The 17,871-nt window shown below is 47.1% G+C and overlaps 1 protein-coding gene across 5 annotated transcripts in view; it reads left to right on the top strand.

Moving 5' to 3' along the window:
* LOC118210491 (kinesin-like protein KIF26A) overlaps nt 1-16,213 on the top strand; it is a 107,226-nt gene extending 91,013 nt beyond the window's left edge. For all 5 annotated transcript variants that reach the window (XM_035386695.1, XM_035386703.1, XM_035386711.1 and 2 more), the window contains 10 exons: nt 699-792; nt 1,483-1,745; nt 2,534-2,717; nt 4,277-4,436; nt 5,061-5,223; nt 5,905-9,163; nt 10,214-10,407; nt 11,311-11,334; nt 11,909-12,059; nt 13,957-16,213. In XM_035386695.1, the coding sequence (XP_035242586.1) occupies nt 699-792; nt 1,483-1,745; nt 2,534-2,717; nt 4,277-4,436; nt 5,061-5,223; nt 5,905-9,163; nt 10,214-10,407; nt 11,311-11,334; nt 11,909-12,059; nt 13,957-14,135 (4,671 nt within the window). In that variant the 3' untranslated portion in view covers nt 14,136-16,213. The remainder of the gene's footprint in view (nt 1-698; nt 793-1,482; nt 1,746-2,533; nt 2,718-4,276; nt 4,437-5,060; nt 5,224-5,904; nt 9,164-10,213; nt 10,408-11,310; nt 11,335-11,908; nt 12,060-13,956) is intronic.
* Nucleotides 16,214-17,871: the final 1,658 nt, after the last annotated feature.

Here is a 17,871-nt window from a genome sequence, read left to right as displayed (position 1 = left end):
ACGTGGACACGGAGGGGATGCTGGAAAATTAGAGCTGATTGGCGGCTGTGCGGGGAATACGCGGCGCTAAGCATTGTGGGACGGGGGAGCTGTCGGGCGGAGAGGCGAGGCGGCGGAGCTGCGGCTCCTGTTATGACTGCTGCGCCTCCCTTCCAGGTGCGATGGCGGGGTTTGAAAACTTTATCTCAGAGCAGCGGGGACTCCTGTGAGTGACGTCTTGGCTGGGCTCCAGAGAGAGGGGGGCTGTGGCTGGTGGGGTGGATCTGAGAGAGGGCAGTTTATATTCTACCTGTGGGGGGCTGTAGTGGTGTCTCACCCGTATCGCTGAAAGCTTGAAATCGTGATGGTAGGTTCAGGTTGTGCAAATGCACAGGAGGCCGCCAACAGCGTGAAGCCTGAGTGCTTGTCTGCAGCCTGCTGCTTGGGAAGCGATTGCTTCTGCAGAAACACCTTTACATTTAGAGTTAAAGACTAAAATAGAATAGAGAATGAAAAACACTGCATGCTTTACCACATATATTTTGGTACCACCATTGACAGATCGCCTAAGAGTGTGAGAGTGTGCTCAGGGAATGCTTTATGTGTGGCTGTAAGGTCTTTTTTTTTTTTTTTTTTTTTGAAAAATGAGAAATCTGCAGAGAATGGCTGTCTCCACTGGGTGGGCGGGGTCTGACATAGTGGGTGCTCCCTCTCCGCAGGCTGAGGTGTGCTCAGGGACGGTGGCGGAAGTCATCCAGTCGGTGGTGAACGGCGCAGACGGCTGCATCTTCTGCTTCGGCCACGTCAAGCTCGGTAAGCCCCCCCCCACACACCCCATCCCCTCCGAAATTCATCAATGCTAATTACCACACCTGAACCCCCCGCGAAGGCCAGCCGTCAGCCCGCGGAACAATAACCCCGTGATGGCGGGAGTGAAGGAATGAAAGGCCCTGGCTATAATTGAGTGTGCAGGGCGTGAGCGGTGTGTACCCCCCCCCCACACACACACACAGACCGCGTCCCTGCATTCCTTCCCCGGGGTTCCGGGACCTCTGTACAATGAGGGAGGGGGCAGGGCTTTGTGCCAACGCGGGAGAGAGAGAAAATTCCATTTTTCTTTCAGCTTCATTTGAAGTCCACAATGGCCGCGCAGCGCGCCTGAGTGAATGGGGCAGAGTGGCTGCGGGGAGAGCGGGATGGCGGTGTTAGCGGTAGCAGGGGCCGGCGTGTCTGAAAGAGCTGTGTAATTAGCCCCTGCAGCACGCTGAATGTGAAGTGCCTTCATTTCCCGGCTCTGGCTTGTTAAGGGTTTCATTGTTGGCACTGTTGCTGCGAGCTCCATTTACTTTAAAAAATGGCTATTCCTGTTGAATTAATCCTCTTACTTTTTGTTTATTTTCTTGCCTGAAATGGAGAGAGCAGACAGCTTGTTTTTCACCTCTAGGGCAGTGCATTTTTCATGCTCCGTATTTCACCGCGCCCCTCTACTTCCTGCCCGTTCAGGCAAGACGTACACCATGATCGGTAAGGACAGCTCCACCCAGAGCCTGGGTATCGTGCCCTGCGCCATATCCTGGCTCTTCAAGCTCATCAACGAGCGCAAGGAGAAGACGGGAACGCGTTTCTCCATCCGGGTGTCGGCCGTGGAGATCTGCGGCAAGGACGAGACGCTGAAGGACCTGCTGTCCGAGGTGGCCAGCGGCAGCCTGCAGGACGGCCAGTCCCCGGGGGTCTACCTGCGCGAGGACCCCATCTGCGGCACTCAGGTGAGCCTCCCTCCGCAGGAGGTGTGGGAGGGGGAGGGTAGGCCCCTCCCCAGTGTGACGCAGTCCGTCCTTGTGCTCTCAGTCTGCGGCCGGTTATTGATCTGCGGTATTAGCAATCTCTTTTCGTCCCGAAAGTCTGTCTCCCTGTCCAGTCTCATCCACCTCCTTATCTCTCAGATCCGTGACCTAGTTACCCATATTTTGGATGGGCCTTTGTCTTACCTGCTGCAACAATCTGTCTGCAAGCTTTTCACCTAAACCCGTCTATCGATGCCGGTGTCTGTCTTCGTACCTTTTCTATTGACCCGCCTGTCAGCATCTTTGACCGCAGTATCTGTTTCACAGCTTCTCCCGCCACAATGAGAGTCTTGTGGACGGCTTTGAAGGTGCTGACAGGTGTTTCCATCAGATGTTGTTGTTTTTTTCCCCTCCCCCGTCTGTGTGCGGACGGGGACTTCAAAGGCTGCCTCCAGCCCTCTGAAGCTCCGCTCGGCTCCTCCTCCGAAATGCTGGGAGCGGGCCGTCTCTCCGCGAGGCTTCCCCCTTGCTCTCTGTCGGATCCGGAGCGCTCCCGGGAAGCGGTCCTGCCTCCCGCGTCCGGCTCTTCCATCGCTCCTCTCCTAATCCCCCCCTCCCTCTGTGTGCATATCTGTTTCCGTGATTGCCCAGGAGACCCAATCTAATGGGCTAGAAATGTGTGCACCGGTCCAATTAGCGAGCTCCCCTCGCTCCTCCGGCGCCTCTGACCCTCCCTCTCTCCCCCTCTCTCTTTGCCTTTCGACCCTCAGCTCCAGAACCAGAGCGAGCTGCGCGCCCCCACCGCCGAGAAGGCCGCCCTGTTCCTGGACGCGGCCATCGCCGCCCGCAGCACCAGCAGGCCCGACTGCGACGAAGAGGAGCGCCGCAACTCGCACATGCTCTTCACCCTGCACATCTACCAGTACCGCATGGAGAAGAGTGGCAAAGGAGGAAGTAAGGCCCTGCGCTGCTCTGCGTGTCTGTCCAGTGGTCTGAGCGTGACCTCTAGGTGGTGCACTTCCTCGTTCCTGTTCTGAGTGCGCGTACACTTTGTCGTGTGTCAGGATTGACAAAATGGCTCCAAAATTCTCCATTTTGTGCTTTTCCGTTCCGTAAAAGTAAATCAATCAAGACAGTGTGACTGTGCCTGCATTTTTACAATGAGTTTTTTTTCCACATGGATCAAATATATCGGCACCCCGATCATTTTATGTTACATGACCCATAATAGGAAATGGATTACTTCCCTGTGTTCATTGGTGGTAACTTCCTCTGAGAGTGAGACCCTGTGTCATTTTAATGAATGACCTAACTCCCACAGAATCCCGTCTGTTTCCATTGCTTCTTTCTGCCAATACGTTAAAGCAATAAGGACTTATAAGAAAGCACTTTGAGAAAGCGAGTCAACTAGAATAGCTCAATAACACAAACAGCAATTTCAGCATGTATTGTCAGCTTTGTTTAGTCAACCAGACTGTAGAAACACTCAATATATTTTATTTGCTTTCAACTCAAAACAAATACTCGATTAGAAACATTTTAAATGCAGGGTTGTTTTCTCGTGGCATTTGAGAATGCATTTCATGCACATTAACAGATTTTGATGGCCTACGTTAGAGCTAAGTCTGTGAAAAGACTAAATTCAACCTTTTGTTAATCCTTCACTCAGTCAAGGAAAGGATAAATTAATGAGACCATTTAGACCAATTTATAAAATCTTGACAAGAATATTAACAAGCAGTGCAAATTATTTTTATTAACATCCCAGATGTTAATAGGAAATTGCTGAAACTAGCCATCGAGGTGCCTTTAGATTAGGCTCGTCATTAGTATTTCACTCCTGTCGCAGCAATGCGGGGTAGATGCTGGCTAATACCGGAATAAATCTGAATATGTAATGAGGCTTGAGCCCTCTTACTTTGAATGTTTATGGATTGGAGCTCTGTGGCTTTGAAAATGGGTGGCTGGTTTACATTCTGGTGATGAGTGGAGCTTTTGCACTTAATTTATAAATCTGGCTGCTAATGGGTTAATGCTCCACTGCCCTCTTGTCTAAAAATCTTCAATTTCCTCTAACAATCAACTGCAGTAATGTATCAGACATATTTGTAAAAGCGCTCGTATCAGTTTATCCTAATGGTGGTGATGTGTGGCAATGGGACTCATTCTGCCAGTTGTTATTGGTAACATTAATCTTCTGAAATACTAACTCCTCTATGGAGTCTTGTTTTCATTTTGTTTCAACAAATGTGCCATTAGGACCTAGTGAGACATTCTGAGTAATGTGTCTGGCATCTAGGACAACCTCACTTGGCTTTTAAACTGGGGCAAATTCACCCACATTTGAATCACACCAGACCGAGGCTTACTCATGAATAAATGAGACCGCGATCTCAGCCGCCGGGCTAATGGTTCAGACCGACCACTTCTGGTTCACCGGCGACTGTAGCACTGTGTTCAGACGGAGCGTTGCCGAGGGAAACGCTCCTCACGGCTCCCTGTCTCGCTCACAGTGTCTGGCGGGCGGAGCCGACTGCACCTCATCGACCTCGGAAGCTGCGAGAAGGTCCTGAGCAAGAGCAGGGACGGAGGCGGGGGCCTGTGCTTGTCACTGACCGCCCTGGGGAATGTCATCCTCGCCCTGGCGAATGGAGCTAAGCATGTACCTTACAGGTGAGTCTGCTGTCAGCCACCTTTCTCTCACTTCTGAGAAAAAAAAAAAAAAAACAAAGCTGCCACATAAATAATGAAAGATGCCAGGCAAGTTTGTGCGTGTGTGTTTACCTTGACAGCTTTATAGCTTGGCTTCCCTCTTTATTGGCCTTCCACTCTTGTGGTGTTCACAGATAAATCGCTCAAGCTTATTTTCTTGTTCAAAGCAAACATAGGAGAAGGCGCGGTCAGAAGGAATAAGTTCACAGATCTGGGAAGTTCCTGATTAAAATTTGATTGGAGGAATTTGTTGTGGAAGATGGAGCAAAAAGGCGGTAGAGGTGTAAGTGGCAGTCGAATGGAGGAAAGAGATCAGAATGGAGAGAAAGGGCAGGGAGTGAAAATGGGTAGTCTTGCTTTTTAATATACTGGGATCAGTCAAGGGCAAGCCATAATTGGGGCCTTTCCATATTACAAAAATAAACAGTCATGCAGATTTGTCTAAACATATACAGACCTATATAAAAGATTAGTTTCAGTCTTATATTTGTCATGTGCTGCTGCGTATGAATGAAGGTGTAAGTACATCAAAGAGAGGTTTTCTGTGCGGTGTGGAATAACGGCGGTTGGTTTAATATGATTCAGGGACAGCAAGCTAACGATGCTGCTGAGGGAATCGCTGGGGAACATCAACTGCCGAACCACCATGATTGCCCACATCTCTGACTCCCCGGCCAATTACGCCGAGTCGCTCACCACCATTCAGCTGGCGTCCCGCATCCACCGCATGAGGAAGAAGAAATCCAAGGTCAGTTTCTGAATGCAGTCGTGTTTTTACTGTCGCATCAGCGTGGCTGAGTGCAGGTGGCTGAGTGTCGAAAGCTTTTAATTTCCACAAAGTAATCATTTGAACTCTAGGCCTCTTTGTTATGTTTCCCCCCATATTATTTTGAATAGTCTGGGTAAACTGGCCTGGAGAAGGAACATTTTCTTCGGTGTAAGCTTTTGGATCTATAAATACATCTGTAGTTCTGCTAATGAAAGGTTGTTAGTGCTATAATTCAGACCTGGTTTTTCTTGGTGCTTCACAACATTCAATCAATACTATTGCCTAAGGAACTGTGTAATGTATGCACTCAGATTAGGGATATATACTTTCAATGTAATTAGACAGAATGACAGCATATATTTATATTTTATAGATCTGAGGTGCAATTTAAATGCATAACATGCATGCCGATACATAGTATTGGCATTAATATCTGTCTGCCTATTGGTGTGGACTTTTAACCTTTAAGAATATTGACTTATAATGTCGAAGGAATTGATATTTGCCTTGCAATTGACTGTGCAGGGAATTCAAAGTTGTTATTAGCAAACTCAATCAGCTATGTATATCAGCTATGCATTTCTATGTATAGAAAGGATTAAAATAAAGAAAATAAAAAAGTAATTCTATTGTTTTTTTGCTTTCATCTCCTGTTTGCAGTATGCATCTAGCTCCTCTGGTGGGGACAGCTCCTGTGAAGAGGGGCGAATTCGCCGACCGCCCCACCTAAGGCCCTTCCACCCCCGAACGGTGGCCCTGGACCCAGACCTACCAGCCTTTGTCAGTGATCCAGACTACTCCTCTAGCAGTGAGCAGTCCTGTGACACAGTCATCTATGTAGGACCAGGAGGAGCTGCCATCTCTGATCGTGAGCTCAGTGACAACGAGGGCCCTCCTGCTTTTGTTCCCATTATTCCATCACTGAACAGGAAGCGCGTCAAAGGCAGCCCGGTAGATCGAGACCTCTTTAAATGCAACACATTTGCGGAACTTCAGGAAAGACTTGAGTGCATTGATGGCAGCGAGGAGCCTAACTCCTTCACAGGGGAGGGCAGGGGGTCTCAGACTGGTCCCAAAATAGACACTGGAGTAGTGGCCAAAGTTAAAGAGGGGGCTTCTGTTCCCCTAAAGACTCCTGCCAAAGCATCCTCCCAAGAGAATATTTCTCCAAAACAGTCTCCCCACTACATACCAACTCACTCCAACAACAGCAGCCCTGTAAAATCCAAAATGGAACATTCCAAATGGCCAGGTGCCACTTCAGAAAGGGGAATCTCTGAGAACTTAAGCCGTACAAGTGCAGACGGGGAGAAAGTGCTGGTTTCTGATGGCCGGACAAGCAGTTACAAACATGGTGGGGCAGCATCACAGGACTCTGAGCCAGTGGTGCGTGAGAAGGTCTACTTAAACAAGAAGCCATTACCCAAACCTGCCCCTCCTCCCCCCCAGCAGAGAGAGCCCAAAAGGCTGTGTCCCGAGACTGAGGGAAGCTCTGCCACCAGGATCCCCCCTGTAGGGATGAGCCACCAAGCGGTAAAACGGGGAGAAGCCGGGACCTCTCCAGTGCTGGGTAGAGCCCACCACATGAGCAGGACCCCACTGGAGGTCAGCCACCTCCGCTCGACCCTAAGAGGGAGGTGTTTTGACAGGGACATCCTGAGGACTACTGTGACCCTGCAACAACCTGTGGAGCTGAATGGAGAAGATGAGCTGGTGTTCACAGTGGTGGAGGAGCTGTCCATTGGCGGCATCATTGACAATGGGCGGCCCTCTAGCATTATTAGCTTCAATAGTGACTGCTCTTTGCAGGCATTGGCCTCAGGCTCACGTCCGGTTAGCATCATCAGTAGTATCAATGATGAGTTTGATGCATATACCTCCCAGGTGGGTGCCTCTGGGGTTAATATAGAGGTGGTGACACCTTTGCCAGACGAGCCTTTTCACTGCATTGGCAGTAGGCGCTCCTCGATCAGTTCCTGGCTCAGTGAAGTCAGTGTATGCACACTAGAGAGTGAAGGTGCACACTCTGCAGGCAGCTTCATACCGCCGTCTAAGCACATTGGTCCAGAGGGTACCTTCTATTTGGATTCCCTCAGCATGTTCGACAAGGAGCCCTTCTCCCCTAAGGATGCCAAGAGTTCCCTGAATGACAGTGGCTTTTGCTTCTCAGAAGTGGACAGTGAGAGTGCCACCTCCAGCAAACTCTCCCTGAGTATGACTAAGTGCCCACCATCCCCCGACTCTACCAAAGCATCCACCAGAGGTTCTAAAGTTACAAAAGCCAGTACTCTCAACACTTCCCAACCCCCACAGATCTCGCATGTTCACTCCAGTCTTCCCAGGAAAATGAAACCTACCTCATCTGTCCCCCAGAGTAGCAAGCAGGAAGGCAAGCCGGATGATCCTTGGTTGCGCATGGACAGTCACTCACAATCTCAAAGTTCTGAGACTGTCTCTTCAATTAAGTGCTCCAGGAATGGCACGAGTGGTATACCCTCCAGGAAGCCAGGCCTGAACAGCAACAGTGTACCTCGACCACCCAAAACACAGGGGTCTACCTCATCCCAGAGAGTGGTGGATGGCTGCGAAAAGTCTAGTGTCAAGAAGGCAGAGCCTCCTAGTAAAATGCCGCAGTTCCGGAGAGGGGCAACCACACTGGGCACCGTGCCTGTCATCCACAGTTCCCCCGAGTCCAAAGGGAATCTAGATGCCACATCGGCAACTGGAAGCCTCAAGTTCTCCTCCTTGGGAAAGAAAACAAATGGACAGAAAGGTATGCTTTCTAAGCCTGGTGGCACATCACCCCCTGCTCCACCAGTTCGTAAATCCAGCCTAGATCAGAAGAACAGGATCTTGCTGCCCCCAAGTGCCTTAAAAGCTGCAGGTATTGATGCAGGAAAGTCCTCAGCACCTAGGGCAACAGCATCAGAAGATGAGCTTGATTTACGTTTCAGAGGGGACTCCACTGGCTACAAAACATCAAGCTTAAAGGCTGACTACAGCTCAGCCAAAGCAACGTCTAGTCTAAAAAATAGGGGGGTCAAAGGAGATGGTGGACAGTGCTATGGCAGTCAGATTTCTCTGGAGAGATGTGACAGCTTGACTTCAGTGGGGTCCAAACCTGGACTTAGTAGAGAGAATAGCGGTGCCAGCTTAGGCAGCAGTGGCAAATCTAGCAGGTCTATACCAAGGCTTGGAATGCCCACCTCTGCCTCCACTCCCACTGCTACATCTCCCCCTTCCTGTACTGCCCCTGGAACCCCAGGCAAAACAGGGCAGATAAAAGGCAGTGTCAACCCGAAGGGGATGGGTGTAAATGGAAGTAAGGTCCGAAGCCTCTCCTCAAGCAACTCCAAGGCCCTGAGCTCCTCCACCAAATCCCTTGCTGCTCCCACCACACGGAGTGCTAACCTTCCCCCCACTGGGAAGACAGCCACTCGGTCTGTGACGGGGGTCAGTGGTAAACCTGGGAGGGGAACCATTATGGGCACAAAACAAGCCATCCGTGCAGCTAACAGCAGAGTCAGCGAGCTGGCGTCAGGCAGCCCTGGAAAGCACTTCAGGGGCTCTGGGGACTCGGACAGTGGCAACGACAGTGGAGTGAACCTGAGTGATGACAAGACCTCCATCCCTATGCTGCCATCCCCCTACAGTAAGATCACAGCTCCAAGAAGGCCTCAGCGCTACAGCAGTGGACACGGCAGTGACAATAGCAGTGTACTGAGTGGGGAGCTTCCTCCAGCCATGGGGCGCACTGCACTGTTCTACCACAGTGGGGGCAGCAGTGGCTATGAGAGCATGATCCGGGACAGTGAAGCCACTGGCAGCGCCTCCTCCGCCCACGATTCCATGAGCGAGAGTGGCATGTCCTCTTCTGGCCGCACCAGGGCTTCTAAATCCCCCAAGAAGAGGTCTAATGGTAAGTATTATTATTTTGTTTTTGAAGTGATTTGACTCAAAAATAGTCTGTGCTTCTCCTCAGAACGTGGATCTGTATGCTGTTAATTATTTTTCAACAAAGGTTCAGTCAACATATTTAAAGAAATATTTGACTGTTGTAATGAAAGATATAGGCCCTGACCATAACCAGCTGCCTCTGTATAAAATGATCAAATTCACAATTTATTGAGCAAGAGTCAGATTTATCCCCATCTTGAGGGTTAGTCTCTTTGTGTGGTCCCCAAGACTGATCAGTTATTTAAGAGAACTAGTTTGCAGAATGAGAGCCTACTGGTTTGGCCTCTTAACATGAGTGCCGGACCCACTTACGATGCCATAACATGCACAGCTTGTGCATGTCTAGGATCTGCTTCGCAAAATCAATAGCAACAGCTCTTTAGAATTGCACAAATTTCTCAAAAAGGTATTACATCCCTGACAGGTTGGATGTTTTGCGCCTCAGGGCAGTTTTGTGTTAATCTATGGAGAAAGTACACGCTTTCACTTTCATTTGGAATTTGGTATTCCTCCCATCAGTTGCTTGCCTCTCTCACTACCTGAATTACTGATACACTGACCGCTCACCTAGAATGATACCATTAAACAGTAAGAACTGAATGCAGTGCACATTTTCATACATGAATCTGTAGAATGGTGAACATTAAGTAGAAATGGAGTGCTTGCTTATTTTTTAATCCAGAGAACCTTATCTCATTTTCTCATATATGTGAAAAGTGTATCGGAGAAGCGTTTGATGCAAGCAATAAAATTATATTGAATTCCAGTGCAGTGGAAACTCATAACCTGGTTCTGTTCATTCATAGATTTATGTAGTCCACCACTGTAATCCGTATCTGTTATAGGTGCTAAAGACAGTGCTATACCTTATAAATATGCAATCAATACCACACAGTGGAGTTCTGTGTAGTCTGCTATTATCTTAGCCTGTTTCATGTCATGCCTATTTGTTGTTAGGTACTCCCAGTATGTGCTTCCAGAGCTCATTTAAATCCTTGTCTTCGTGCTCCAGGCCTCCAGCGGCGGCGTCTGATCCCGGCTCCTCTGCCAGACACCGCGTCCCTCGGGAAGAAGGCCAGTGCCACGGGCCAATGGGTGGACCTGCCCCCATTGCCCGGGACTCTGAAGGAGCCCTTTGAGATCAAAGTGTATGAGATTGACGATGTGGAGCGACTACAGAGGAGACGACAAGAGGATGCAGCTGAGGTGAGCACAATGTCCAGTGGACCATGAGAAAGGGTTTCCATTTGAATGTTTTTTTTTTTTTTTTTTTTGCCATTGGCTTTAGGCTACCAGCATTGCTTTAATTCATGTATGATCCATGGAATGCATGTATACATTAGCTTAAGTATTCTACACTCCAAATATTCAAACCTACTTTAGGTTCAATTAAGCTGTTTCTCATTACTGCTCATGTGCCTAAATGATGGTACCAAGGAAGAGCAAGCTGACATTGAAAGAACATCTTAGCTCATCTTCCTTGGTTAGGCTTCTTATTAAGGAACAAGACAAGAATGTCTGTCTCAGCCATTTGACCTTCCATCAGCTTGGTGGCAAATGACTGCGTTTAAGTGCCTGTGACCACTCTTTGTGCTGTTGTACGCTGGGTTCAGCAGGAACGTGGAGGGATCGTGAAAGCAATTACTGTCTAGGGTTAATTGGTTTAGATATGACTGATTACTGGGGCCAGGCAGTGGTGGAGGAAGATGTGGAGAGCAAGTGTGGTCGAGGACAGTGTGATAAATGAAGGTTCCTCCACCGTCCTGGGCTGCTTGATCGCTCTTTATGGCCTTCTCCGTTTCCATGGGTCATTAACCATTCCCACAAGTGGGAGCGAGGCAGACGGGGATTTGTTAAAAGAAGATATTAAATCAGCTGGATGGTGGTTTGATTTAGTTTCAATTAGGAAAAGATGATCTTCAATTCGTCTTTGAAAGCCAATGTGACTGAATCGCCATAATGAAGTGCTTCTCCCTGCATCACTTCCATTGCTGCCAGCTCTCACATTTCTCTGTGTGAGCAAGAGACAGAGTGTGTAGGGGAGAGAAGAGAGAGACCCCTGCTCCAGCCTATTCTGACCTGCTCTTTTTTCTGTGTTCTCTCTTGCAGCAGCCGTTCCAGGATGTTGAGAAGGTATGTTGACCAGGCTGGATGGATGTGGATTGAGTGACAGTGTTTGCCAAAATAGCAGTGGGAGGATTGGATTTAGGATGGGATGTGAAGTATGATTAATGTGAAAAAATTCATTTATTTATTAATCCATTGATTTGGAAAATGAATTTTCATAAAGTATATAGCAAAATCAAATGTGTGCCATTAATGCCCTTAATGTGCCACACCTGGACATGCCTTATAGCTCATTTGTGTATCCTGTAATTGTTATTCCATCGATTCCAGTCAAGGGGGAAAAACCCTTACCGTTATTGCACTTTTCAATCAGCTGTTCCTAATGCTGAAGCATATGGTTCTCCTGCAGATAAAAAAGAGGATTAAGCAAAGTCCATTTTTCCCCCCTGAGTTCAGTCCTAATTAGTCTAGTCAAAGAAAAGGCCCATCTCTTCTGGTTTATGGTCTTCGGTTTAATTTATAATAATCTGTCTCCGTGTAAGGATTCATTACAGTTCTTACACTCAGCAGGATTGAATAGCATGTGTGCTGGGTGAGGTGACAGCACAGTAGCTCACCTCTGATTACGACCCTCCTTCAGGGCCTGCTGTATTTCAACACTAAGCTGAAGATTCTGGAGAGGCGGCAGCAGCAGATCCAGGACCTGCGGGCCAAGCACGACATGCTGAAAGAGGAACTGGAGGACACCAAGCAGAGGCTGATGATGGATCCCAGCAAGTGGACAGGAGAGTGTGAGTACCAGGGCGCTCTCTGGGGCATCCTCAGCAACTGTACCGCAGGCTTGGTTTCTTTTACACATCAGTTTTTCTTACCTTGTCATGGGGCATTTATACTTGTGTATACTCTCCTGGGTTGGCTACATGGCATTGTGTTGTTGTCACGTGTTCTTTTGTGTTAATTTGCTTGCGGTGTGTTCTCAAAGGTCTCCCAATCATGCAATAAATATAATTGATATATTTGAATACTTGATAGTACTGATTTCCCATTGGCAATCGATTTAGTTCAGTCTGTTCAGAGACATTGATGAGCAATGTGGAGGTGGTTTTCCCCACAGTGGCCAGAGAATCTAATCATCCATATGCACATCTGATATTCAGTCATCCTCCACACCTGGTCTGCCATGTTATTTTATAACACGATGCCCACGTTACTCCCCACACACTTGGAGCTGGCTGCTGGAGTTCTGTAGCTCCTTTGGAAGCCTGAAGGCCCACCTAGTGAGAACAGTCTGGCAATGGCTACCACCGAGCGTTACTTCAGAGGCCCTGCCATTTTCCCACGTTTGCTCCTTGCGACTCGTTGAACCCACTCATAGTTCAGGATTCAGGCCTCCAACCATTTTCTTTTTCCTTTTATATGGATATTTAAGTGGGATGTACTGTATGGCTCTGCTGTCATAGTCAGTGGTAAATTGAACGTGTCACTTTGTTAAAGCCTTTTAAAGTTTGTGGCAGATTGAGAACCACTTACTGGGTATTATTATCCACTCTATAGGCACAAAGCCATACAAGTCAATGTTGCACTGCAATGCTGAATGAATGAAACCGGCTGTAGAAAGGGGCTGTTTACAGCCGAATGGATCAGAGTTGCCATAGTGTTCAGTAATTCTTTAAAGATCAGTCTCCCAGTGCTTCGCAACTCTGTCCATTATAATCTATTTTCAGAATCTCTGTGTTATTAATCAAAAGGCATTCAGGCCCACTTCAGCTAGCGTGGCATTTTGGAAAATTATCATGAAAAATAATTGAAACTAAAAAGGTTTCCATTTTTTTGGAGAAGTGCCCCTTTGGAGGAGTGGGACTTTTTCTGGGATGGAGAAATAAAAGAATAAATGGGTCCATAAAGGTCACAGACATGAAGTCGTTATTTTCGCTGAAGTGGCACCAAGCACCTGCCTTTAAGCCTGGGCTGGGGGAAACACACAGCAGCTTTTCACTCTGCTGAAAGGCCTCATCTCTGTGAGCACTCCCACGGTGTCTCAAAATCAATAGAATGTTATTCTCCCTTTGCTGGTTCGGGGCTAAAGGCTGAATTGTTTCTCACAGACCCTCACATCTCTGTGTTCGCTGAGCTTTTAAAGGGCTTTGGCCAGGGATGCAACCTGTTCATCTGTGCTTCCTGTCGAGAACAGAGCAATGCTGCGAGTAGGCACACTACATAAACTATCTTTCCCTCCCACAATACAAACCATTAGGCTTAAAGGCATCCTCTGTGGATATATGGACATTCTAATTATTTTCACCCCCCTCAGCAATGGATGTTTGACTCCAGGAAGATTATTTGTACACTTTCTGTTTAGTCCCTTGTTCATCAAAATGAAACTTGCGTTGAAAAAGGATAGATCAATTGCCATAGGCATGGGTGCTTCAGAAGGGAAGCAACCCATTCCTTTTATTTCTTTCATGTTGGCACTCATGCCATGTGTGTCCCAATGGTCCCGTATAACTTTTTTAAAAACCCAGCCAGTGGCACATTTCATTTTTTCACAGTTGAGTTTAGCTACAGGAGTGGAAAAGCAGTGAATAACATTATCCAGCCCACTGAACCACTTACTGTGTGTCAAAAACAGGGCTCACTCCTCTCTCTCTCTCTCTCTCTCTCTCCCTCCCTCTCTCTCTCCCGTTCCAGTCGAGGTAGACCAGGATTTGGACAAGGAGTCGCAGGAGTATCTAGAGGCCCTGGAGCAGGTGACAGACGAACTGGAGTACTGCGTCAACCTATGCAAGTCGCGTGTCATGATGGTGACGTGCTTCGACATTGGGGTGGCGTCCGACGTTCAAGATGGACCACGAGAAGTCGAAGTGTGAGAGAGCGACAGAGGGAAGAGAGGGAATCCAGAAAGTCGACAAGGAAGGATGACGAAGTGTAGCAGTGAGTTCGTAGATACGCCGAGAGGCAGCAGGATGGCGCCCCACAGCGAAAAGACAAAACTAAAATGGGCGTCAAACATGGGAAAAGCCACATGATGGAAAGGGGCTTTTCTTTCTGCAGAAAGAAATCTTCACTATGTTGGACAGACAGGAATGGAGCAGGACTTTTGAACAAGCAGCAAAGTTTCTACGTTTTCCGCGGTGGCGAGACCGAAAGCAGATGTCATAAACCAATTCATTTCACTACATCCCAAAGTGCCTTTTTCTTAAGACTGTTTTCAAGTGAATATTTTTTGTATTGGTGCTAGTATTAAAACCAGCATACCTAAGCAAACCCTAAACATATTCCTTTTAAGAAAAATAAACTTATTTTATATTGTATTGTATAGTGTATTTATATGATTATACAGTATGTAAAAATATCATTTTAGGTAAGAAAAAAAGAAATAAAAGGAGAAAAAAATAAGAGCAATAAACTAATGTTATTGCATCCCAAACTTTGCCTTTCTCATGTTCAAACCTCAAGTCAACGTGTGCCCGTGGTCATACAGCCTGTAGACCTTAGGTTTCTGTCCACTTTGGTTTTTATCTTATACGGATGGCTAACCTTTAAAAACACAGTACTGCATTATTTTGTCGAGGACCAGACTTGCTGTCATAACTATGCCTCAGCCGGCAGTGTCGCAGAATTCCTTTGCCGTTTTCATTTGCCTTGATCACGAGGGGTCCCGGCGGACACGTGCAGCGCGGGAAGGCGAACCTGTTGTCGTGGAGTGCTCGCCCTTGTTTATTTAAATGGAGATGCGGCAGCGGCGGTCCATTAATCCTGAGGGCCGGCTCCCGCGCCGGGCCGCTCCCAACAGGAGACGCGCGTGATTCATGGCGTGACAGGCGCCCGCTCTCGAAGGCACCTGCTCTCGGAGGCGCAAGCCCCAGCGTCAGCCTGAGAAACAAGCCCCGCGTCCATAGCGAGCGCGTGACACCAGTGCCGTTTGGTACGCCACAAGCCCATTTCTGCACAGTGGCTCTGAGGGGGAGTGGGGGTTCTACTGGGTGAGCAAAGGGCAGAGGTGAGACACTGTAAGCAGGGCCAATCAGCTGCCCCAGTGGTTTTGCGCAGGGAGGTCCCAGGCCAGTCTATGCATTCCACCACTCTTGCTCTAACCAAGAACCTCAAAATGTCATTGTGAGCACAAACGTCTTGACCGGTTTCGACCCTTCACGGTTCCAGCGTCCATCAGAACACTGGTCCAAACCATGCTGCAGACGCTGGCACAGCTGAGAAAGAGTACCAGTTCTTTGCTGTATCTTTCTGTTAATGCGTTCATATCCTCAGATGAGTCAGTCCCCACCCAGAATGACGGCAGTTATCTGTCAGCGGCCAGGGATATGAGAATATCCAGGTCCGAGAATGAGGACGCAGTGATTCAATTTGGAGCCCTGAGATATCGGGGCCGTGAACCAAGTGAACAAATCAGATCATTATTTCAGCAAAAATGTAGCTGCCAGTATGTTTTTGTGTTCATTTGTGTTTTCTCTCTGAATAAACCCGATAAGCAGGCTGCGAACTGTTTGGTTTTCCAAAGGGAGAGACAAAAACTCTGGCTTGGTTGTTGTTTCTTTTGATTATTATTATTATTTTTTAAATAATTCTGAACTGATCTTGTTTTTCTTCTTTAAATAAGAATATACTCTCAGGCCCTTTCTGAAGATGCTGCATGAGATTTCTATTCATCTTTTTGTATTACACATTGTTTTGGTTTTGCTCTTGTTTTGTAATAAAATCCCTGGCTTTCACTAATGCGTGGTCGGTCATCTAGGCTGACTGTTACCAAACATTTTTTTAAGAATGGTTTTAACAAATGTATGTAAGGCCACATTTCATATCAAATCATATTTTCAAATGTCTTTGGTTTTGTATAGGGTTTTCAAATCCTGTGTATAAATGTATGATAATGGCAGCTTGCATTGACTTTTACTTGTGAATAAATGATATGTTCCTTCTTATTGCAGTACCCTGAGATGCTATGTATCCACTTATTTCATTTCCACCAATTTTATTGTGTTGTCTCATTCTTTGTGGGAGATGCTATTTTCTGCCCATCATTTTAATGTGTATGAATATTTTACATCGCATGTCCCATTCTGTTCTCTCGCATGACTCTCACATACTACAGTGTCTTATTGTACACTGGCATAACAGATATTCTAAATATGCACATTAATTCAAGCAATGCATTCAGGCTTCAGTGTAGTTTTATCAATCGCAATATATAAAGTATTACATTTTTATTTGCCTCTGCCATTGTAGGTTTTGAAATAAAACCTAACTAGTATTACATTTTGACATGATTCATACAGCCATGTCTCTGCACTGCACAAATTCATTGGTAAAATTTAGGCCATCCCTAAAGGTGTGTGGTGTATTTACACCATGACTGACAGTAGTGCTGATATGGAAGTATTGTCCTTCTCAGAAACATGCTGCATATGAGGTTTCCAGTACAGACAGACACTATCAATCAGGCAATCCGCTGCAACTCAATCTGAGATGATGTGCTTTATGATGCTTTATGCCACAGCACTTGTGGAAGGATAGAGTTATCTGCCTTGTGGTAATCAGATATGGGTTCACGTCACTGGAATGATCCCTTGCGTTTTGCGTCCTAAAGGTTCTAGTTTCTCTCAAAGCTCTGCAGTGAAACCTTTGAGCCTATGCATGTATCTAATTTTCTTTTACACAAAATCTACACAGAAATCCTACACAAAATCCACTTTGGATAACTATCTGTCTGATTCCAAATGAGTCAAGAAGGATGACTCATGTATAAATTTTTAGTGTTAATAGGCATGTAGAAAATAAATTGTGTGGGATGCATTAACTAGCCAATTAAAATGTCCAGTATAGTGAAGAGAATGCATATAATACAGAATGCAAATGCTGTGTGCACTGCACCCTGCTGCCTTGGTAATCAGTGACTGAAGGTTAGCGCTCTTGCAGCATGTTCATGGGACATGCAGTTGCAGCTCAATGCATTGCATAGTGTTAGAGCTCAGCTGTGTGCTAGGACAGAGATCAGCTGTGTGCGATTATAGTCACTTATCAATTCCCACAAGAACATCTAAACCAGCCCTTGTGAAGTCAGCAGGTAGTGAGAAACTTCAGTAAGTATCTAATATATTCTTTATTGCACAAAAACTGTGGGCCCATCAAAGAAATCTCCAGAAAGTGAACTATCCCTTAAAGTTATGGTGCAGTAAATAGCTTCCCACAGCATACGGGCACATGCAGCAGTTTTTGAAAGGGTTATCCTAGAGAGATGGCTCTTCAGAATGGATTCACAGAGGTGGGCAGCACATCCATCATGGAACCGGTAGGTAATCAGCCCTTCAGTACGTTCCTGTAACTAGATGCCAGGAAAAGAGTGCGGTGGAAACGCAGGCCTGCAGCCTTCTCTGTCTGCGAGCCGAGGCCACCGTCGCAAACGTTGTGCTGTCGTGCCGCGCTGCCACCTGCTCAGCATTTCACGGAAGAATTCCTCGTTTGATGAGGACGGAACCATGGTCACTGCAAGGGCCGCATTGGACAGCCTACTACAGCCGACTCCTTTTCAGAAAGGCACATTTATAACCCATTTAACTGCAGCTCAGTTCCAGCTCTGAGTGGAATTCC

This window comes from Anguilla anguilla, chromosome 1 (assembly GCF_013347855.1).
Source record: "Anguilla anguilla isolate fAngAng1 chromosome 1, fAngAng1.pri, whole genome shotgun sequence".
NCBI lineage: Eukaryota > Metazoa > Chordata > Actinopteri > Anguilliformes > Anguillidae > Anguilla > Anguilla anguilla.
Note: the sequence above shows the minus strand (reverse complement) of the source record. Positions and strands in the feature narration are given on the sequence as shown.